Source organism: Podarcis tiliguerta, assembly GCF_965153285.1.
Source record: "Podarcis tiliguerta genome assembly, chromosome: 2".
Taxonomy (NCBI): domain Eukaryota; kingdom Metazoa; phylum Chordata; class Lepidosauria; order Squamata; family Lacertidae; genus Podarcis; species Podarcis tiliguerta.
The window spans coordinates 75,331,671-75,356,265 of NC_139535.1; the positions used below are offsets into that span (position 1 = coordinate 75,331,671).

General features: G+C 39.4%; 1 protein-coding gene across 2 annotated transcripts in view; it reads left to right on the forward strand.

The window, feature by feature from the left end:
• SLIT3 (slit guidance ligand 3) overlaps positions 1-24,595 on the forward strand; it is a 390,824-nt gene that overhangs the window by 279,035 nt on the left and 87,194 nt on the right. For both annotated transcript variants that reach the window (XM_083430686.1, XM_083430687.1), the window contains exons 15-19: positions 8,577-8,727; positions 9,942-10,016; positions 17,103-17,246; positions 19,799-19,942; positions 24,327-24,490. In XM_083430686.1, the coding sequence (XP_083286812.1) occupies positions 8,577-8,727; positions 9,942-10,016; positions 17,103-17,246; positions 19,799-19,942; positions 24,327-24,490 (678 nt within the window). The remainder of the gene's footprint in view (positions 1-8,576; positions 8,728-9,941; positions 10,017-17,102; positions 17,247-19,798; positions 19,943-24,326; positions 24,491-24,595) is intronic.

Below are 24,595 nucleotides of genomic sequence, written 5' to 3' on the forward strand. Positions count from 1 at the left end.
CTCCCTCAGTTGCACCTGCCCAGTGGCAGCCAAGCATCAAGTGAGACATGCCAACTCTATTTCACCAGAGGCTCTCCTTCTCAGCAGGCTTGTTCGCTTGGCATCTTTTGATTAAGATAACTGCTATACAGATTTGTTTTCTAAAGGGAAATCAAAAGGAATCCAGCAGCAGATTGTACTTGCTCAATGGCAGTCCTGCGCCGCTTTAGAATTGGCAGGGCTCCTTGATTAGTGTGCAGCTCTGTGGTGTGCACTGCCAATGGCATGAGAAATATTACTCCGCTCGGAGAAACGTCTCTTTTTGTTTTCTCTTGTAGGTTTCTTTTTGTCCACTCTTTCTGTCGCATTTGACTAGCAGTTGATTGATCTGTCCATGTTCTGCGGTTTCCCTGCTAATGAACGGATATTTAAAGGAAACAAAGTCACTAGAGCTTTGCCCTTTCCTGCAATAACAATAAGAGATTTTCCCCCTCATTTGAAGCTCTGATAACCAAATGTGTTTTCCCAGTATCTGCAGCATTTGATTCTTGTTCTATTTAACTGATTTAATTAGCTGCTACAATGCCAGATAGTTGTCATACACACCACTAGCACAACTAACAATGAAGGTAGGACAATGAGCCATCTGCCAAGAGAAATCTCTCCCTGTCACATGCTGCCTCTCAGTAATTCAATCCAAATTGATGATAGCAGCATTGGTACAAATGTGGAAGACTGAGGCAACATAGGCACCCGCATATTTAGTGACACTTTTTGTAACCTCTATCATTACAGCACCATTATTTGTGTCAGAGCATGTTGTCCTCCATTTATCAACATTTGTAGAAGAAAGGTGGTCTTCATGGCATTTTGGATCACGGCCTGAGTTCTCAACAACTGTTTTCATAGTGGTGACGACTGATTTCAAATATCATTGGCCATTGGTCCAAGGCAGTGTCAAGTGCATGTGCTGTTTTGTGCACCATGTCACTCCCCTCTCCCTTGGTATACATTGAATGGTATTAGGCGGGCAAAAAAAATAGTAGCTAACAGCCCAACTTGCACTAAACTTTCTTCCTAGAGTAGACTATAACATAACACATTTTAAGCCGTGGTGTCTGGATTAACAGCAGTTCTAATAGTAGTGGTTCTGTTTTCCTACAGGTCTGTTCAAATGACAAAATTCTCATGATCATAAAGGAAATTCAGCTAAACATGAATGTGGCCTATCTTGAGCACAATTAAAGCATAAGTAATAAAATAAAAATATAATGTAATGTAAAATATAAAATGATATGATAAAATTAATAATAATAATAATAATAATGTAATAGAAACTGAAAAGGAAAAAGCAAATATAACATTCTGTGCTAGCTTCAGGTGTTGGTTTCCATTTTAATGTAGCATTTTCTCCATCCATAAGAGTCTTCAAATCTTAGGCATATATATCTGCATTGCAATTTTTTATCCGTTTTATACCAGTATAATTGTAATGGCTTAACCCCAAAATTCTGAGAGGTCTCTGTTATGGAGTCCTACTTTGCTTAAAGAACTTCAGTTACAGGGTTTCCCAGGAAGATGGAATGACTGGTGTAGACATGCCCTTGATCATGCGGACCGTCTTCAGATCAGGAAATTTGTTTAATGATGAGGGAAATAGGATGCTGGACTAGATAAGCCTTTGGTTAGATGGGGCTGCTGTTATGGGACTGAGCCCCATTGAACACTGTTGGGTTTACTTCCGTGTAGGCATACTTAGAATTGTGCTGTGAGGGTCCTTCTCTTAATTGTGGGCAGTTTCACATACATAATAAACTTCCTGCTTAACTATCTGTGGCATATATGAAAATGCTGTATCCTTGCTCTAAACATTGGTGGAATTTTAAAGGAAACAAACACTATCAAAATAATTAGGAATATCAAAATAATCATAAGAAAATAATACATTAGTCTTAAAAGAGGCTGATTGTTTCAGAAATTACTACTGTATTGGCTGGACGCTTTATTAAGAAGAGTAAGAGTATTACATTACTGTATTAAATCACTAGATACTGTGGTGTATATATGTTGTTCACAATTTGAGCATGCTCACTTTGTATGATCTGTTGAACATTCATTGAAGGCTGTCAATTGCAGACCTTTAACTGGATTCCTACCATACACCTTCAGAAATTTCTGGTCGTTATTCTCATGCACTAACAATCTGTGCTATAGGGCGGGGGTTTTTTTGCATTTGTAGCAATAAGTATTGACTTCTTGAACTTCAGCTCCTTTATGCATGGGAGAAATGGACAGCAGCTCACAATGAACTCTCCAGCTTGTGCTTCTCCATGCTGCTTCCTCTCAACGCTCCTCTCTCTTTGGCGGCTGCCTAACTCTGACTCTGACTTGATGGGATTTTCCTTTGTGCTTGATCTAACCATGTGGTAGAACAATACAAATTGAACATGGTTCTGTCAAGCACCATGGAAGGCTCCATGCTTTCCTGCAGCATGGCATGCTGGGATACTTCTGCTGTTTTCAGAACCGTCAAAAGGTGAGCTATTTTCTTGTTTTGACAGGAAAAGTGATTTTAAAAAGAATCATTATGGTTAAGAAAATTCCATAAAACTAGACGGCTTACTGCAGATCTCACAAACAGAAAATCCTCAAGTGGATAAAAGCAATCCGAGATCAACTTTGCAAAAATCTTGCATGTGACTTTATTGATTCACTTATGAAAAATTCTAAACTGTGTCTTCAGTCAAAACATGAACTCTAGGTATTATTCATAAAAATCCCAGATATAAATGCAATATTGAAATAAACAAATATCAAAACATTATGTATGGTATTCAGAGTAAACTCAATAAAATTTGTGAATATGACTGTTAGGTCCATTAATTTCAATAGGTCCAGTCTGAGTACAACTTAGTTGAATACCGCTCTGTAAAGTATGAGAAGTTATAACTGCAACAAGTTGCATTAATTCCTCTTTAAATGAACAAATTGAACATCTAATGCATTTATTACATTTATTACCTTTCAACTTCAGTATTATTCCATGACTGGAGAAATTTTGTAAAAGATGTTAGCATTACATTGTTAGCTGAAGGTGGTAAGCGAGGCACAGTATTTGGCTATGATCTGTACTTTTGAGTAACACTGGGGATAGAGGTGCGGGTGTTTGGATGTCAAATGTAGCTATTTTAGAAAACATTGGTGTTGAACTAATCAGCATTCAATCATAGAATTGTAGAATTGCAAGGGATCTCGAGGGTCATCTAGTCCATTCTGCTTGAAAGTGTACATGGTCACACAATTGGTTCAAATCCTTTTCTTGGCCTTATTGAATGTCACAGAACCAACTCTTTCAAATATAGTGAAACTGAGTTTAAAAGTCATTAAGTACTGCCAAGATAGTTGGGAGAGACACTGCTGAAACCCCCAGTTCCATTGCTTAGGTTGCTGAGATGTGTGGACCTTACAGCAATTGATAAGCTTATAAAGAGGATGTTTATAGGATAGTGTGGGTGTAGCAGTTTGAAAATATACCTGGCAAATGAACTTACTACATATTGGATAACAGTTTGTGGTTACATAAGTTTGGAAATAAGTTTATTCCAGCAAATTTATATGTGTGTATGAATGGATTGTGACACAGGTGGTGCTGTGGTCTAAACCACTGAGCCTAGGGCTTGCCAATCGGAAGGTTAGCAGTTCGAATCCCCGCAACAGGGTGAGCTCCTCTTCCTCAGTCCCAGCTCCTGCTCACCTAGCAGTTCGAAAGCACGTCAAACCGCAAGTAGGTAAATAGGTACTGCTCTGGCGGGAAGGTAAACAGTGTTTCCATGCACTGCTCTGATTTCGCCAGAAGCCGTTTAGTCATGCTGGCCACATGACCTGGAAAAACTGTCTACGGACAACATTGGCTCCCTCGGCCAGTAAAGCGAGATGAGCACCACAACCCCAGAGTCATTCGCATCTGGACTTAACTGTCAGGGGTCCTTTACCTTTACCTTTTTATGAATGGATTATGTATACGCAGCACATTCTATTTACTTTTTGTGATATGAAAACAACAACAAAAGTGCATATGGCTGCAGTGAGTAGGTAGAATACTGGAAATACATTGTTAGAATCCTGACTCTTATATATGGACCTCCCTTCAATATATTTGCACATTCCATGCTGGCAACTTGGGTATTGTACCACTACAATGTGTACAGTATGTAACCACTTGACAAATGTCTGTCTGTGCTGGTGTTTTTTATTGTTGTTTGTACCCTTAGAACAGCCTTTCCCTATTGTCTGCTGAAGAATCCATCCGCATCTGTAATGGGACTGGTGCCTCTTTCAGAGGATTCTGGGGCAGATCACAGGGCACAGTGGCCTTCCCCATTTGCCTATATAAACTTGGAATGTGCCCTAAATTACACACAGCACTCCCCTTGCAACTGCATGTTATGGGAGAGATTTTCAAGGAAAGTCCCGTCCCCCCCATTGTTGATCATCTTATTGAGGAATTTTTATTAAGTCTCCAAGGAAACTGAAAACCCCTTGTGTATGTAATCCTGCTAAGTAATGTACATTGTCCATTGCTCTGCTTTCCTTGATTTCTCATAAATTTTGAAAGTATGGTAAAATGTTCCTGACCATTAGGCAGGATGATGCAGACAATCAACGTATTACAGACTAAGAGATCAATTTGGTCATCTGATTCCCATGTCTAGCTTTCCAAATAATTGGCACTTGGTAAATGGTCTTCTCACCTCTAGCTGAATCTTGAAGTTACCTTTTCACTCTGCTGTTGCCTTCCACTGAGAGTACTTCAGTAGGTTGCCTTATTTGCTTAACATGCATTTGAAAAGTAAGTGGATCAGACAGTTTTCTTGAGTTTGCTCCCATCCCCTCCCTAGCCACCAAGAAAAATGGAATAGTATGGGATTAGAAGGAAGGGAGCTACATTTTTAGTAGATTTCAAAAATTGGTTTCAGAATTATCTTTCAAATTAGGTGTTTTGACTAGCATAACAATTGAAACTATTACATGTGTAAATGGAAGTACCGGTAAAGTATTTAAAAGTGATTTCATGGACCAGGTCATTGAAAGCTTTTATTTGAATATTGAAGTTGCAAAAAAAAAAAAAAGATTTTCATGCTACGCTGAAGTTTTCAAGGTAATATTATATTCTGAGCCTCCTCTGCAGGGCTCCCCAACCTTGATTTTTATGATTTGCACATAATGCTTAATGTTGTACCTCTTGAATTGCACCATATCCACTTTTAGCCTCATGGGAACCTGCTGATAAAGTAATGTATGTAGAGATGGACGGACACCTATAACTGGTAATGTAACCAGATGGCTGGCTTTCACATTAGTTTCTATAATGGGAATAACATGATAGAGCAGCCACCTGTCCAAGTGATCTCAAGGCTCAAGTTAAGTAGTAAATTTCCTCTCTTTGGCAGTTGATTGCTGCTGCCTTACAGGTTGATGGGTAGCCTGGAGTACTTGATGGTGGCATGTGGTGTTTATCACTTTACACTGCGTGGCCTCTAGATAATCCATATTTAAAATTTTAATATACACATATATTTATACATAAGCAGTAACCTTTCTTTTTCCTTATTGTTGCTACATCACCTTTACTAAACAGGAGTGTGCCCTTGCCCTGTCCATAGTATCCCAAATCTTTGTGCATAGGATCCAAAGAATCAGTGCCAATGGCCAAAGTATTAAGATGGCACACAATGTTTAGGAGTGGGGCACGGGGGGCTTGGAATCTGTTGGATCCTAAGACTTGCAAATCACCTGGGAGTGGATGGGCAAAAACCAGTGGAATAACCCTCCCACCTTCTGCCCCATTGATAGGAGCCAATGGGATTTGGATTGCTATGGAGGGTATGCCACTCCGCGCCTCCCTGGCCCTCCCCCCTCCCTAGGCATCTCACAAAATACCAAAAACATAAAAATTACTCATAATGTAGTTTCAAACCATAAAACCAAAATCCATAAAACATTTAAGATCCAGTCATTCAGTGGATGAAGAAGTATTCAGTGCAAAGCCGAGTGGTTTACATGCTTCAGTGTGTGATGGTTTGCATGCCTGTTTTCAGGGAATAAGCTATATATAAGGGGGTGGGGTGCAGGGTCTGTTTCTTAGATGAAAATACAGCTTTCTCCTTCCCCTGCCTAATCTCACTTTGCTCCATTGTTTCAAGCACTTTTGAACCAACTCAGCTCTGAAAGTGAGACAGGTTGGGAGTATTTGGGGGCAGGGGCTGAATGAAGCAGCACAGCAAGGAAGAGGAGGCTTTAATTTCCCTCACCCATGCTCAGCTTTTCATGTAAAAAAACAGCAGCCTCCATCTGCTGCTTTCTACATAAATGGGGAAGACACATGAATAAATACATGTGACTTCCCCTGTCACATCTAGTTTGGCTCCAAGGCATGCATACTAAAAGTGAGAGAAAAGGAGAGGGAATTGTTTCGTTTCATTTTACATACCCAGCGATCGTGATGGTGGTGTTATGTTACAAGAGGTAATGTGTAGCCCATTTTCCTTTCTGTATCATAGTCTCATATTTGGTGTAATATTTATTAGTTTTCCCTGTAGCAGCACTTATTAGGTGTTACGTGATTTAAAGAAACCAAAGTATTTCTGAAGTAAGTAGGAAGGAAACCATTCCACTCCTATCTATAAAAACTAAAGAAATTGAGTTAATTGGCTGAGGCAATTCAGTGCATCCGTGACTTAGCTGTGATTCGAACCCAGTTCTCACCTTCATTTTCAGCAAAAAACATTACACTGATTAACCCAGCACATATGAATGGGTGCCTCAGAAGCCTTGTGCATGTGAAGATGATCCTTTGATCAAATCTTTAAATCCTGTCCTATGTGTTTGATTTTAGCCTGATGGTGCATAATTTAGGCTATAAACAAAATATTTAGATGTCATCATTTTGCTGGATACGGTAGAGATGAAAGATGTTGAGCAATAATGCAAGTGGGACCTGCAACAAAATGTTGCAGTGTCTCTTGTCCACAAAATACACTGATCCTGTTCAGGGTTCTAGCCAGTTAGTCATGCCCTTCTCAAGATTGCCAGAAGGTAGCTATAAGAAGCTCAAGCAGGTAAACTTGTGTGTTTCTCCCTCCCCTTCTAGCTTCAAAAAACTTGTTTATGTGGAGCTTTCTGTGTGGCAATTTTTGAAGATGTGTATATTTTCTGTACAGCTCTGTTCTGTTGCCATTGCAGGTGCTAGTGATGTTCTCAAACTGGATCGTTAAAGCTAAAATTAATCCAGATCTCTGTACACAGATGCCAGCTTAAATTCAGGTTTTTACTGAGGACCATTTCAAACTCTTCTCGCAGTTTCGTTGAACAATCCCTTCCAGGGACTCTGACTTGGGCCCCAGGTTATGGGTGCCCCATGGCATAATATGACGTTGTGACATCATGGCGTCACATTGCATTGGTGGCGCAGCAGCTCTTCTAAGGCCTTGTAGTGTCTCAGAGATTACATACAAGACATCACAAGACCTCTGAACGCAACTTCCTTTTTCTACCGGAAGTTGTGTTCGGAGGCTTGGCAGGGCCTGGGACGTCAGTTCTCAGGCCTCGCAAGGCCTCGCAAGACATTTGATGTGACTTCCAGTTTCTACCAGAAGTTGCATTGGAGCCCTGTGTTGTGGGTGCCCTGGCACCCAGGGCCCCCTAGATCTGGCGCCCATTATCCCTTCCAATCCTTTCCCTCCCCAAAATTATTCTTATGTAAAGTTATTGTTTTCAGATAAATGAATTTGACACTGGGAAATCAGTGTTCCAATTGCAACTGGCTTTTAGAGTCCTGGGAAAGTTAAGAATAATTAGGTTTGTTAGGATGGTTGGACATCACAAATTATTTCAGAGAAATATTTAGTTGTTTCCATAATTAACTATGAAGTGAGTGGGCAAATATTGCATGATTGGATCTGTGCTGCCAACTCTTTGATTGCATATCCATTAATATTTTGGCTGCCATAAGCACAAGGATCACATTTAAACCTCCAAGTAATATTTCAAAAAAGAAAATAAAAGCTGAAAAGATTGATTTGCTGAGACTAAATAAAAAGGCATTTCATTAAAACAAGTCAAAGGGCGTCTGAGTTGTAGTACAATATCAGGCTGAAGTAGGCAATTCTTCCTAAATATACACAGTACCAATCATGATTAAAGTAGAAACGTTTGCAAGTCATGTTACTTTCAACTGCAGTGTTGTCTGTTAAAATATTTATCCTTGCAAAGCAAACTAGTTAGTTTTAAACATATATGCTGTTTCTAAGTGGATTGTATTTGTTTCTAACATGCTATTTGGTATAGAATGATGGATATTAATACCACAACAAATACTTCCAAACGCTGAAAAGATACTGGAATAGTCCTCTGAGAGACAAGGTAGTCCCTGATTTCTGGAACTACATTGGAGTGAATTATGCAAACCATTTCAAGCATAGTCTGGACTGATTCTTATGGACTTCCCTAAGTAAATAGAAATTCTCTCTTCTCCAACTCTTACTTCTGACAGTTATTTTATAACTAGGTATTTACCAGGAAATACTTCTATTTTACAGGTTCAGAAGACTACAGGAGTAAGTTCAGTGGGGAGTGCTTCATGGACCTTGTCTGTCCTGAAAAGTGCCGCTGCGAGGGAACAATTGTAGACTGTTCTAATCAAAAGCTCACTCGACTTCCTAGTCACCTTCCAGAATATACCACAGACCTGTAAGTCTGGCACTTTTGTAAAAAAAATATATAATGCTCAATTATGAAAATATTTCAGTTGTTCCTTCCTGCTTTGCTAGCTGAGCTTATACATTTTCAGAGTTATCAAACTATAATGTGTGGATCTTGTAATGCAATTGCCATATTGTGGCCTGATATTTAGTGTTACTACTTTGGAGGAAATGAAAATCTGTCTAATACAGCTTTATGTATTAGAACAGCCATAGGCAAACTCGGCCCGCCAGATGTTTTGGGACTACAACTCCCATCATCCCTGACCACTGGTCCTGTTAGCTAGGGATGATGGGAATTGTAGTCCCAGAACATCTGAATAGCCGAGTTTGCCTATGCCTGCTTTAGAACATTTAATGTGTATCAAATACGGCAGTTTATGTTTTAAGTTAAACGTAGGTTAAGTTAAAGTGTTCAAATACACACTTTATCATGCTTTTGCATTTTTATTTATTTTTGTTATATTTATTTATACAAACTTACTGCACACCATGGGATGTGGGTGGCACTGTGGGTTAAACCACAGTGCCTAGGACTTGCCGATCAGAAGGTCAGAGGTTCAAATCCCCGTGATGGGGTGAGCTCCTGTTGCTTGGTCCCTGCTCCTGCCAACCTAGCAGTTCGAAAGCACGTCAAAGTGCAAGCAGACAAATAGGTATCACTCCGGCGGGAAGGTAAACGGCGTTTCCATGCCCTGCTCTGGTTCGCCAGAAGCGGCTTAGTCATGCTGGCCACATGACCCAGAAGCTGTACGTCGGCTCCCTCAGCCAATAAAGCAAGATGAGCGCTGCAACCTCAGAGTCGTTCGTGACTGGACCTAATGGTCAGGGGTTGCTTTACCTTTACGTTACTGCACACCATAATTTTCAGAGGCTGTTAAAATGCAGTTTACAGTAGCATTTATATTCTGCATTTCCTCCAAGAAGCTCAAGGCAGTTTATATGTCCCTTCTACACCATTTTATTCTCACAATAACACTGTGAAGTAACATATACTGAGAGAGAGGACAGAGTTAAGGTTATCCCATGAGCTATGTGGGATTTTGCATCTGGACCTCCCCAGCACTAATTGAGCATCTTAACCACTACCTCACACTGACGATAGCTCTTTGCAATTAATATATGTGTGACAAATTTACATAACATGTAGGTTCGTCTGAGGCCTAATGTGTTTTATATGCTTTTATTGTTGTTTTTCATAAGGCGTTTACATGATAATGACATTTCTGTACTGGAAGCTACTGGAATATTCAAGAAACTCCCAAGCCTAAGGAAGATGTAAGTTAATCACTTTTTTATTTTTAATACCAATGTGTTAATACATACAATGATTTAGGCAGGAAGCCTTAGCACATTTACTAGGGAGTAAGCCCAGTTGAGCCCAGTGTGCTTTGGTAAGCATACAGGACGCAGGTAGCACTGTGGTGTAAACTGCTGAGCTTTGGGCTTGCCGATCGGAAGGTCGGCAGTTCGAATCCCCGTGACGGGGTGAGCTCCCGTTGCTCGGTCCCAGCTCCTGCCAACCTAGCAGTTCGAAAACATATCAAAGTGCAAGTAGATAAATAGATACCGCTCCGACGGGAAGGTAAACGGCGTTTCCATGCGCTGCTCTAGTTTCGCCAGAAGCAGCTTAGTCATGCTAGCCACATGATCTGGAAAAACTATCTGCGGACAAACATTGGCTCCCTCGGCCTGTAAAGCAAGATGAGCGCCGCAACCCCAGAGTCATCTGTGACTGGACTTAACTGTCAGGGATCCTTTATCTTTACAAAGCCCTGTTGAGCCCAGTGTGCTTTGGTAAGCATTCAAAGGAGGATCTGGCTGCTCAAAGTGATGCTACATAAAGAAGGCTTGCTGCTTCAACAGGTATTTTGCCGCTGAACCAGATGGAAGCAAACTGTTGAACTACATAATCATAATAAAAAGCATTGTTCTTTCATTTATTAAAATCATTTCTATCTGGTCTTTCTGTCTCAATGTCATCCCAAAACTGACTTAAAATGATGGCATATAGTTTTAACAAGGAAGCTTTAGACTTGGCCTGTACATAATTGTTTTAGGTGCAGAACGGCCTAAAATATGGCATATGTTCACTTTGTGGATAGCACACCAATTGGGCAGCTGCTGTTAGTTTCTCATTTAAATTTTCTCATGGCAAAAAGAATACTTGTACCACCAAGAGTAAAGCATATATTCACATTACCCCTGTGGAGGTAAGTTTTGATTTGTGATGCAGTCATTATTTTGCATCATGGGTTGTGCAGAATATTTTTATCCTTGAGAAAGGTATTACTCAAATCAAACTTGGTATATGTTTTAAAAGTTATGTTAAATTCTGTGGTATAGCAGGTTGGTTCTTGTCTGACCTTGCTGTTGAGCTTGCAAGGCTACAGTCACATCTGAAATGAATTAATAATGTGCTAATACTAAATTGCCTGTACCTGATGCCCAGGGTCAAAGTTAAAGGAAAACATAGAGGTGATATTTATGTATTGATGTCTCTTTTCCCCTTTTCCCATGTCCACAAATAGTGAAACATCTGGTGCTCACTATTCATTCCAGGCTATTCAAAGGTTCCAAGTTCCAAGGATGGCTTGGATCGCTTTTCTCAGTTCTAGTCCAGCTAGTGTGTGTCGGATTGAGCTTTGTAGATCTTGGTTCACAAAAATAATGGAAGAATTTATACAGCTTTGTAAAACTGCCATAAAATCACTCTAATTTAGAGCCCAGAAACCTAAAGTAGAAAATATATCAGGATAAACTGACAAACTTTTGAATGTTGTGGTTAGTTTAAAAATATACATATACTTTGATTTTCTTTTTTCCACTTAATTTCATGTGAGATTTTATTAATCTGGAATTGCAACTGTCCTTTCTTTGCATTTTGATTTTTAAGGAGTAGGGACAGTTGGACAGAGCCACATTGCTTTTCAATAAATATGGTGTGGAATAGCCATGTTCCTATTTAGCATTTTATGTTTTATGAAGCAATAAATTATCTGTGTCCTACTCTTGGCAGAGGATAAGAATTGAAGAGTACAGGTGCAGTTCAGATGCCTGTATTCTGGCAGCAAGAGGTAATAGTGCCTTGCAGTTCATCATAAAACAGTCTCATTAAGATACACCATAGATGCCTCCAAGCAGAAAGCTCTCAAGGTTTATAATTACATTTTTAAGCTCTCCCTTACCTGTATGCTGCTTTTTTGCCCCATGAGAAATAGGATATATTGTGCTCCATATTGCAGTGTTAAAGACAGACTTAAATTAGAAACCATTTCCTTGTGCACATGACTATTTCCTAAAAATCGTGAATCAGGGTTGCTCTTGCCACCTCCTGCTCATTGGAATTCTGAAACTAATTCAATTTTGTGAAATAGTGTGAAGCCCAAAAGCACTTCAACATAGATTTATAATAAATAATTTCATGTTTATCCAAAATGCCTCTGGTGTATCAAACTCCTCTTTCTCCGTTTACTCACCTTTCCAACCAAATTAAATTAACCAAATTAAATGGTTTTTTAGTCACACAACTTATTTACTTACTTCTCTTCTCTTTCACCATGATGCTCACAGATTATTTCAAAAGCAAACAGAGAAATACCCCACCCGTAAAATGGGTAAGAACAATTGTCTTCTCCATATGGGAGTTAGTGAATAATACACAACAGTAACTTTTGCTAAGAGTTACTTTTAAAAATTATTATATACCCATTATATGCATCGCAGCAGCAGCAGGACCAGAGGAGAAGCAAAAATGGCAGTAATCTCTGCGGGAGCCTGCACTTTCATGTTATGCCATCATTTGACCACTGTCAGTTAACAGATTGGAATAGGCACCCAGGATCCAATAATCTATTCTCATTCTAGAATTATCCTTGTTAATTGTACGTATAGTTTTACAGAAGGACTATTACTTGCGTGCAAAAGTGACAGTAGTGGTAGGCCCAGAACAGATGATGGACTTCTGTATTAAGGAACAGTGGTGCCTCGGGTTACATACGCTTCAGGTTACATACACTTCAGGTTACAGACTCCGCTAACCCAGAAATATCACCTCGGGTTAAGAACTTTGCTTCAGGATGAGAACAGAAATTGTGCTCCGGCGGCGCTGCAGCAGCAGGAGCCCCCTTAGCTAAAGTGGTGCTTCAGGTTAAGAACAGTTTCAGGTTAAGAATGGACCTCCGGAACGAATTAAGTACTTAACCCGAGGTACCACTGTATTATGGCCGTTGCATTAGCACCAGCACTGCTTGTCAGACAGAACAATCTCTCCTCTCCTTCCCCCATGTGTTGTTCTGGGGGCTTCCCAAACCCTCCAGGACAGATTTGGGGGAGGTATCGGGGAGGCAGGTGAATCCTTGTTGTGCTAGCTGAATCCTTGCACTGGCTTCTGCAAGCGTCCTAAGATAGGAACATAGGAAGCTACCTTATACTGAGTCAGACCATTGGCTCCATCTAGTGCAGTGTTGTCTGCAATGACTAGCTGAAGTTCTCCAGAGCTTCAAGCAAGCTTGTCTCCCAGCTGTATCTGGAGATACTGCTGATTGAACCTGGTACCTTCTGAGTGCAAAGCAGATGCTCTACCTCTGAGCTACCGCACTTCCCCATAGTGTGGTAGGAGCAAGAAAAGATTGTGGGAGAGCACCTGGAAATAAGGCACTACTGTTAAGGAAATTTTTCAAGTTTCAGTTCACTTAAATTGATTTACCTACACCAGTCTGAAGATGTCAACTTTTATGCTGAAAATGATATGACAGTCTTCTAGATACCTCTGTATCCATTTTTTGGCACTTACACTGTGCCGGAAGCGAAATCTGTTATACCTTAAAGCTTTAATATGGTAATATCTCTAAACATTAAATTTCTCCAGCTTTCCGCATTTTCTCTCTGTCCACAGTATCAAAGGAGGCAAAGCAATACCTAGATAATAAGACAACTTAAAATGCATTATTGGTATGCAATAACAGTATATATGGGGCAGCATTCACTTGGAGCCTTTGTCTGTTCTGTCAATAAGTCATGTGCTTAAGTGGACCCAAAGGATTCATTGACACAATTGATTTCAGGGTCAACTGTGCCTGCTTTTAAGAAGTCCCTTGGTACAAATTTACATGATAGCTCATCATGAATACTGAAAAGCCATTAGATGCTTGCCTCTAATGAATGTGAACTGCAAGTGCTTAGGAGGAAAAGAATATCTGAATATAATACTAGCACGCTGAGTGCTTGCTTGTGGAAAATATTTCATGAGCTGGGGGTGGGGGAATCTCTCCTGTGTCACTGTTACGTAAAATGTTGGCAGAACTTGGGAGTTTAGTGTCAATTCACAAAATACATTTTGCACATTATTATGTTACCTGCCATGAAATACGTGCATCTGTGTGAAGCTATTTATTATAGTTTGGATTAGGCATTTCAAACCTGATCCATAATGTTAATCACCTGAACATGTCTTGCATCAAGTAAGGGTATATCATCTCAGCCTTTGGCAGCTACAAGAAACTTTCATTTGTTTCATGTGGAAGCCATCCACTAAATGCTGAATCCAATATTTAGCAGCTTTTGGCATTCCAGTTCCAGTTCTTTCTTGTAGAAAGTCTCTTCCCCACATAGCAGGGTGGCTTCCCATCTTGTGGAAGAGCTTTCCATTTTAAAACACCCCTAATCTAGAGAAGCTCTATTTGTGAAAGTACTTGCACAGTACTTTACACATTTTTTCCTAAACACGACTCAGTAGAATTCTGTGTTGCAACCTGTATCTTCCTTACTCACCTAGTCTCCTGTACACAACCACTGTCACATTTACTGCTTTTGCATGTAACACTAAATAATGATTTAGCGCTATGTGCATGAGCCTCCTACTAGGCCAGGTAGAGGACTTTTGAAAAGTTTAATTTCACTTATGCTGTACATCACAGCTTAGTGTTATGTTCAAATAAGGAATCCTGAGTCATAATACTGGGTAATTTAATGAGGCAGTTTCATAAACCATAGTCTGAAGTTGCCTTAGAAAAGTGACCAATTTTTTTAAAAACCCACATTTTTAGCTTCAAATTAATGTTAAGCAGTAAAAGTAAAATTAAGCTCCTTCCTCTTGGCTGCACAGTAGAAGAATGAATGAATAAATCTTTATTTGCATCAGCCATTGGCCATAGCAATGAAACAACAATACGATATACAAAGAACAGAAATAAAAAGTCAATTACATAAAATACATTTTAGGGTTTTGAATCAATAGTCAAATAGTGGGTCTTATTCTAATTGCCCCAGCTAAAAACCTTGCAACCTTTGCACAGTAGAAGAAGGATGGAGGGGCAATGCATGCATCCTGACACCTCATTTGGGGTTGTTTTGTCACATCCATGCAGAGCTAAATTATGGTTTAGTGTTACATGTTAACCAGGCCATTGCAAGGCTGTACTGCTGTTGCTTGTGGAGGAGTCCATAGCATACCACTGACATATGTACTGTACACTTTTCTCTCAAAGTTTTTTGGATCCAGGCCATTATGTGTGTGTTTTTTCATTAGAATAAAACAAAAATGAATATTTAAAAGGATAGATTGGGTTGGAAAAATACTATCTAGAAATAAAAAACAGGTATCTTAATTAGCCAACTTGAGTCACTGAACCTGAAAGCATGCATAAAGTCAAGGTTGTTTCTCCTGTGAGATTTTACAGGTATGGGCATGTTCTCATTATTCATACTGCTTGTAAAAGCATGGGCAAGTGTGACATGATCATTACTATACACAAATCGGTATCTGAACAAGGTACAGATAACCTGCCAATTTGAGGCTCACTATTTTGCAGCCTCCTCAGAGATACAATTAACCTATGTACTTGGGGTTTTTTTACTGTATATTTGCCCATATAAATAAATTTCACAAGCATGTGCCTGTGTCTGTTAAATGTAATGAGAATAGTGGCTCTAAGTGGCACTGATCATTAGACAAGAATACATGATAGCAGCAAAAAGAGCCCTTGCATTATCTGAAGATTTAAAAGAGATGCTTAACTAAATTTTTCATCAGACAACAGCTCAGCACCAGATGAAATGCATCTGTCATAATATTGTTTCTAAGCTGTCTCTGACATTAAACATAAACTCTAATCTCTATAGTATGGATAGAAGTAAAAAGGCATGAAGCTGCTTTAAGAGACATGGGGGGAGGGAGCAGCTCATATTATTGTGGTTATTTTTGTGCTTTATTGTTGCCGCTGCTTCCTTCACTTATTGACTCAGACTGCAAGAGGGGTGATGGGTCACAAGCTGTGCAGCCAGGCTGTCTCTGCTGTTCAGCAGACAGAAACCAGGCTACCAGTTACTCATACAAAGCCTAACCCCAGCCTTCAAAATTACTTTCACCCAATAATAACTATTACAAATTATAGTCTTCTCATCACATACAAGCCTGATCTGTGCTGCTGTCATGTTCGCAATGAATTATTTGCAATTCTTGTCTCTTATAAGTAAAACTGAGTTTTATGGCTGGCTGATGTATGCCCATCTTTAAGCAGTGGCTTAAATACATTTCCTCTCTCACCTATTTGTCACATAAGCCCCGCTCCTCCATTTTTGTTTGTTCCTATTTCCATATTTCCTTCTCTACCTCACCTCACATCTTTTAGGACTGTAATTCAGTGAACCAGGCCTGTTCCGCATTTTACCATTTTGTGTACAAATGGTAGGTTTGAGAATTTTCTGGTTTTTGTTTCTTAGTGTGGCAATGTAAAATTTTTATTACTTGCTTGCAGCTAGTCTATCAGAAAACACTACAAGGAAATGCATGCTGACTTGGTTCAGGGTGAAATGACTGGGAACCTGTCAACTGGAAAAACTTGCAGCTGCTATGTAAAATAAAAATAAAAATTCTAAGCTTAATTAATGGAAATAGTTGATGAATTTGGGATTTAATATTGAAGGATTTCCTGGATTTTCTACCCGCAGTCAAACTTCAGGTGTTCCTGTGTGATAGTATATATATATTGAACATAAAGGCTTATAACCTGCAAAGAAAAACAGATTCTTAGGATGGAAGCAACCTTGCTGCTATGCCAGCACAATGTCACCAATTACAGCTTTACATTGGTGATGCCCTGTAATTAAAGGCAGATATGCTGGTAAACATATCAAGGAACTGTATGCTAGTCCCTTGATTTCATGTCATGCATATCTTTGAAATAATGGGAGGCGTGATAAAAGTTGAAAATGAGGGCAGCTTTGACTTCTATCCTTTTAATATATGTTATACCGATTGTTTGCTCCTTTCACTGTCCTGTACAAGCATGTCTGAATTTGTATTACAGAAAGCATGTAGCCTTCTTAAATAATATTGCCTATCTAATTTGTTTCCACTTTCAGAAACCTGAGTAACAACAAGATCAAAGAGATTCGTGAAGGCACTTTTGATGGGGCAGCAGGGGTTCAGGAACTGATGTTGACAGGGAATCAGCTGGAATCTGTGCATGGGCGAATGTTTAGAGGTCTCACAGGGCTCAAGACGCTGTAAGTATAAAATGTTTTTTAATTTGGTGGGGAAAGGGGACAGAGGAAAGAAACAACTGTTATCTGTTGGCTGATTGATCACTTATACAGTGGTACCTCGGGTTACATACGCTTCAGGTTACATGCGCTTCAGGTTACAGACTCCGCTAACCCAGAAATAGTGCTTCAGGTTAAGAACTTTGCTTCAGGATAAGACAGAAATCGTGCTCCGGCGGCGTGGCGGCAGCAGGAGGCCCCATTGGCTAAAGTGGTGCTTGAGGTTAAGAACAGTTTCAGGTTAAGAACGGACCTCCGGAACGAATTAAGTACGTAACCAGAGGTACCACTGTACTGTGAATCACTGATGTAGTAAATCAGTGCTCCTGGTTTTGACAGCAGCCTTTTTGGGAACAAGACTTAATATTTAATACTTTGCATATGCATAGATCTGTGCTAAATCCCTAATCTAATCTGTTAGTAGTTTCACTGTAATCTTTGGGTGGGTAATTTAAGTCTCTCTGACAGTACTGAATACAGTAGTACCTGGATTCTCGGATGTAATCCGTTCCGGAAGTCCGTTCGACTTCTGAAATGTTTGCAAACCAAGGCGTGGCTTCTGATTGGTGCAGGTGCCCCAGAAACAATAGCTGACAGCCACATCACACGTTCAGCTTCCAAAAAAGTTTGAAAACTGGAACACTTACTTCTGGGTTTTTGGCGTTCAGGAGCCGATTTGTTCATCAGCTAAGCCGTTTGAGAACCAAGGTTCCACTGTAGCTGTCTAACAAACCTGCGCTACTTGTCTTAATAATTCCTTGCCCTATAAGAACAAGACATTTCTAATGTTCTAGAGCAAGCATACCGTTTCCTAGTGTCAAAGGGAAGTTATCTTGTTTTGAAGACCTATCACAAAGTAAGGGTTGGTGCATATACTACATTTCCCCAGCACTGAAACTGCTCAGAAATCCTTTTCTACTTTGAGCTGCATTTCCCCCCTTCAGCTAGCTGTTGCTGTTTGGTTTGCTGTATGGAATGTTGTTGTAGAAGCATCATAGCCCCCTAATGGATAATGATAAACAGCACTGTTCTGAACTATCTTTTTAGATAAGTATTTTTAAAACAAAATTACATTAGAGGCAGAATGTTTATGCTATTGTTGTATGTCCTGTGTACCATTGCAATGAACCATCTCATTCCTTTAGATCAGAAACAAGTTCAGAATTTGTCTGTAAATCTAAATCACACAGAGCTGAACCACTACCTGGCTATGTAAAACTCCTTTGTAGTTTCAGATATTTCACTGTATTTCACTTGATGAACGCACTGGACCTACAGGCATTGCCTTTTTTTATTCACTTATGTTAACTATTTATAGGTTGCCCTATAACAGAAGTCTAATAACTTTAAACTGTATTTAATAATGATTATTTGTTTGAACTGAAGCTATATTTCTGAGTGGGCAGACTTTGGCTCCTTTAAGGCCTTAATGTATGCTCTCCAGCTTCCCAGTCCCAGTGCCTCAGAGACAAGGCCTTCTTTTGCATCTCTGACATTGGGCTTTAACAGAGTCTACAGTTGACTTTTGTGTATATAACACCCAGTATATAATTTGGCCATGTGTGTACAGAAGCACTCTTCACTAATAGTGGTGGGCAGCTCCCCTTTGAAAATATAACAAAAATTCTGAACTTTATTAGAAAAGCTCATAAAAACCAAACACCAGGGGATCAATCCCATTTCTTTCCTTAATCCCCATAACAACCTGTAGCCCCCTAGAAAATAACTGTCACAACTTCCCTACCCTACCCAACCACTTCCCTTCCTGCTTCACTGCTGAAGTGGGAGTGGGAGAGTAGGAGAGAAGTCTTCCTTGCCTACTCTAGCTCCCATAGGAGCCAACTCCAGGGGACCATAGGTCCCACAATGATATACAGTGGTACCTCGGGTTAAGAACTTAATTCGTTCTGGAGGTCCGTTCTTAACCTGAAACTGTTCTTAACCTGAAGCACCACCTGAAGCAAATGGGGCCTCCCTCTGCCACTGCGCTGCCAGAGCACAATTTCTGTTCTCATCCTGAAGCAAAGTTCTTAACCCGAGGTACTATTTCTGGGTTAGCGGAGTCTGTAACCTGAAGCGTATGTAACCTGAGGTACCACTGTAACTGGATTGTTAGAGAGAGTTAGAAAGAGACAAATTCTTATCTGTTTTAGATTTTAATCTGAGCCAGAGAAGAATTAGGGGTTGTAGTGATTATTTCATATTTGAGATAACTGACTTATGTACAAATTTCAGTAATTTTTGTATATGTTCACTTGAAACATAGAAAAATGCCTAACACCAAGTCAGAACATTGGTCCATCTAGCTCAGTACTGTCTACATTGATTGGCAGCTGCTTTCTAGAGTTTAAGACAGTCTGTCTACCTCTGTTTAGAGATGCCAGGCAAAGCATTTGAGCTACTAATATTTATCTATCACATTATGCCTTTTGATTGCCTCGCCTACACATATGGTGTCTCCTTCACCTGCCCTCTTTCAATAAAGGAATTCTAATTCTAGGTTTAAATCATTTCAGGATGCTCAGAAGCAACATAATCAGTTGTGTGAACAATGATACATTCACAGGATTGAGCTCAGTAAGATTACTTTCTCTGTATGACAATCGCATCACTACCATCACACCTGGAGCTTTCAATACACTTGTTTCTTTATCTACAATGTAAGTATTACTGTTTTTGTCACTTTAAGTGTTGAATTTGGCTTATAAAACTACTTTAATTTAATCACATGAAAGCAAGAAAGATCAGTATATTTTATTTTTAAAATTATCCAACAGCTGTTCAAGTAGATTTATGGTTGTGGTTTATTATTACTATTATTATTATTACTATTACTATTACTACTACTATTACTTAGCATTTGGATACTGCATGAGAATGTTTCAGGACTTCAGTTACTTTATCTTTGTGGTCCTTAGAATAACCCTTTAGTTATTAGGAGGTCAGCATAATTGTTCCATGTTGCAGACAGGGGCCTTGGACCAAGAAGCATCAGCTTACTTAAGAGAGAAAGGTTTTGAAATTTCTGGTTTACAGCTTAGTTTCTTAACCAGTACACATGAGCTACTGTACTAGGTGCATAATCCTGAAATCCTATGCCTACTTACCAGAAAGTAAGCCCCATTGAACTCAATGGGATTTACATCTGAGGAGATATGTATAGCAATGCATTGTATATCTCAAAAATAAAAGTAAAGGCTCAAGCAATGGCTTCATATCTGTTCTGGGACCAATTCTGATACATTCCTGTTGCCCCTAAACAGGTTATATAAATTGCAAAGGAGAATATTGCTGGCAGAGAATGAATTCAGCATATGTTTACATGCTGGGGGGCAAGAATACTGCAGTGACAGATTCTTATACAAGTCTAATCCCTTATATGTTGTGCCAAAGATGATGGTGATGGTGATGGTGATGATGATGAAATTTGTATACCAACTTTCATCCAAATATCATTGGGTGGTTTGTAACATGGAACAAAGTGTTTCCTGCCAAACCTACGCATCAGTAACACTTGTATAACAAATGGTTCTCCTACTAGCATCATGTGAATTTAAATTTCATGACTTAGATCCTTCAGGCCTCTCACTAATCTCTCTTCCACAAATCTTACAAGTTTTGTTCTGGTTTGCTTTTTCTGCATCCATTAAGGCCCTTTGAAGTGTTCTATTTGTATGCCTCATCATTCTTTATTTTAATTGCCACTTAAGAATGCTCACATTTCTTTCCAGTTTTTAACTTGGCAGAACATCAGTTTTATTTATTTTTCGCCTCACAGTACTTTTTAAAAATCACAGCACAATCCTAACCATGTCTACTCAGAAGTAGGTCCCTATTGAATTCAAATGGGCTTATTCCCAGGTAATCAGGGCTAGGATTCCAGCTTTACACTTCTCATTTTGGCTATATACAGAGTCATCATTAACAAGGAGAATTAAATGCTTACTTCAGGCATGAGGTTAGAGCATTTAGATACAGCTGGTTCATTTCTGAGGTACTCATGCCATTTTGTTCATGCCAAGCCATATGCAACCATATTTATGCATAGTTTGTGTGTCATGTGAATTAAAAGGGCACAATACTCACTTTAAAGTGTAGCTTGGACATTGCTCCATATCTGAATCATAAATAGCTTATCTTTCTTAAGTTCATTGGGTGATACACAGCATAGCTGAAGCAAGCATCTGATCGTGGGGCTTCTTCAACCTCTCCTCCCTCTGCAGCCTCATGCGCCCCCAAAATCTGCTCCAGAGGGTTGACCCTCAGCAAAGCAGAATTTGGGGGCTCATGGGAACTAGAGCAGGAAGAAGAGACACCGAAAGCCCCATTGAAAAAGCAGGTTTCATTGCACTGTTAGGTTGGCACCACTGAATCTAACTCTGTTCTAATCCACTGAGTTTTGCCTAAAAATATGGCTGAGTACTTTTTTCCAGCATGGTATGCAGCCTGGATTTCAATAGTTAACCTGTGTTTTTCTTATGTAAGCCATAATAAAATGAAATATTAATCAACTTTCCAGAAGCCTCACTGTCCTACCTCTGTGTGAGTGACTGTGACTCTCATGAGAGGAAAATATGCTCATCCAATTGTGTAACCTTTTAACTGTCACTGTTTGCAAATTGTAATTCTGTTCTCTAATATCACAGTCAATGCCTTAATAATGCTGCACATTATTGTCCCTTTGATGATTTTCAGTTGTTTTCATTGAAAATAATTTTACACAGTGAAGCTCTTTTACTGTCCAATACTTTCAGTGACATTGGCCATCATTATCCTGTTATAGACATCCAAATTGTGCTGTGGAAAGGGGTTTGACTTTGCCAAGATATGAGTAAATCTAATAATCAATTTATCTAATAAGCTTACATTAATCAGGGAAAGGTACACCGTAACGTTAAAGTTGTAACCTTAAATGGATGCATTTTCCCAAAGGCTTAATTTGTGCTACTAATTTATACTACTCAAGATTTTGCAGTCAGTCAAGCTGTATTTTATGCAACTCGGTTACTAGTTCTACTTACATCTTTAATTGATTTACAACCTATTGGAGCTAATGGGACTAAATTCAAATATATCAGTTTGATAGTAAAGTTGATAGTAAAGTATCATTTAAAGACTACGTCACACATTCCAACGTAACTGGCACACCTCTAGCTGTAGCAAGCATGTTTTGTAAACCAACTTTGACACTTTTTAATGCAAGTATGATATGGAAATATTTCAAAATAAATACTTGCTGTATTCATAAATAGCTTGTAACTGGAAAGAACTATTGGCCTTCCGTAGTTCACAAAACAAGTGAAGCCAAAATGTAGCTTACCTAGACTGTAAATGTGTGGGCTCCTGGAAGGGTCCTGTTTACTCCTTTGTCGTGCTGAGCAAAGCCAATATTTACCTTAGCAAGTTGTCCAAACCTAGGCTCTCTCCTTGCTAAGCACAAGCTATGACCAAAGTTTGGCTTAGCCCAGTGCAGCACAGAAATAAAAATTAACCAGGGGAGAGGAAAGTGGCTGTGAATGCCTCTCTAGGAGCCTGCATGTTTGCATGTTCCCTGTAAGCCACAGTTTGGCTTTCATGTTGTTCAAAGAAATCCATTGTAGCCTAGTACAGGGGTAGTCAACCTTTTTATACCTACTGCCCACTAATGCATCTTTCTTGATGGTAAAATTTCTTTACTGCCCACCAGTGCTCGATGGAAGGACAATTCAGCTTGTGCTGTAGAACCCCCTACTGCCCACCTAGAATCCTGAAACGCCCACTGGTGGGCGGTAGGAACCAGGTTGACAACCCCTGGCCTAGTAGCATAAGAAAGGGTCTTGAATGTTCAAAATCATTTTTTCTCAGCTTAACTTGATGGGATAATAATAATAGTTATTATTAATATTTATTGTACCCTGCCTATCTGACTGCATTGCCCCAGCCACTCTCGGTGGCTTCCAGCATAATATACGGAAAACAGCAACAACCCAACAGAACATCACACCTTAAAAGTGGCCCAGTATAGGGATTTGAAATCCAGGGACCAGGTTGACATGTATTTTTTAGTTGTGGCTTTTGAGTCTGGCAGTCACATGCCCCCCTTGTGATGTATTTGAGCTTATCTTCACATAACCATTAGAATCCCAGGATCTTAGTATGGCTGTATGCTGATCCCTTCCTTCCCAACCATTGGCAATAAAAATGTCACTGAAGTTTTATGCATTAATGCATTGCATACTGCCGGGCTTGAACTCTAGTAGTGGAATTACACCTGTGAGGGGTTTTTTTTGGTGTGTTTTTTTAAATGTCTCTTACTCACTGCTCTTAACCTTACTTGATGGCACATTTCCGTTATGCTTTTGATATATGATGTGTACAACCAATATTACTAATAAAAAACCCTGTGTTAGCCAAAAAGGATTTGGAAGACTTTTGTACACCATCAGTCAATATATTTCTTAACATGATTTGTTAGCTTGAATTCCTGTTAGCGTATAACAGCTGGATTGAAACTATATTGAAGTATTCTTTAACACACATATTAAAGGTTACCTGTATTTTATCACCATGAGGCAAATAGAAGCTTTGGGGGTGATTTAAAGCGGGAAAATACATAGGAAAGGGTTGAATGTCTCCTTTTCCCAGCAGTACAGTACTGATCCAGTACTGTAGCTGTTGTTTTTTTTAAATTAATTAAAAACAAATTGATAAGAGATCATGTTCACAGATCTTCTATGTCATTTTTAGTTTGGCCTTTAGTACAAGCCAGGTAAGTGGCATGTTGAAACATATTACAGATTGACTACTGTCCTGCAGGCTGTGATTTGTCAGTGTCTGATCAGGAGAACAGTGGTAGAGCATAGACAAAAGCGCATTGAGTGATGAACAGTTGCTTCCTGCTCAAGTGTCTCATTTTTGAAAAGAAAATGCAGCCATTGGACATACAGCTTCCTTTGTAAGATAGTTAACAGACTTCATTTGCCTGACTGCCAATTTGCTTTTGAAAAATCCATCCCTTGATTTCTGCAATGACTGTCACTACATTTTACCTCATTTCCCATCCAGTAATTTGCTGTCTAATCCATTTAACTGTAACTGCCACTTGGCATGGTTGGGGAAATGGTTAAGGAAGAGGAGGATCGTCAGTGGAAATCCACGTTGCCAGAAACCATTTTTCTTGAAGGAAATTCCAATTCAGGATGTGGCTACACAGGACTTTACATGTGACGGTAAGAACAGTTTCTAGAAACAGAATAACGAGGCCCTGGCGCAGTTTGTGGTGAAATCTGTACTATTAACTATATCTTAAGTAGCTTGAAAGACCTGACCTGCCA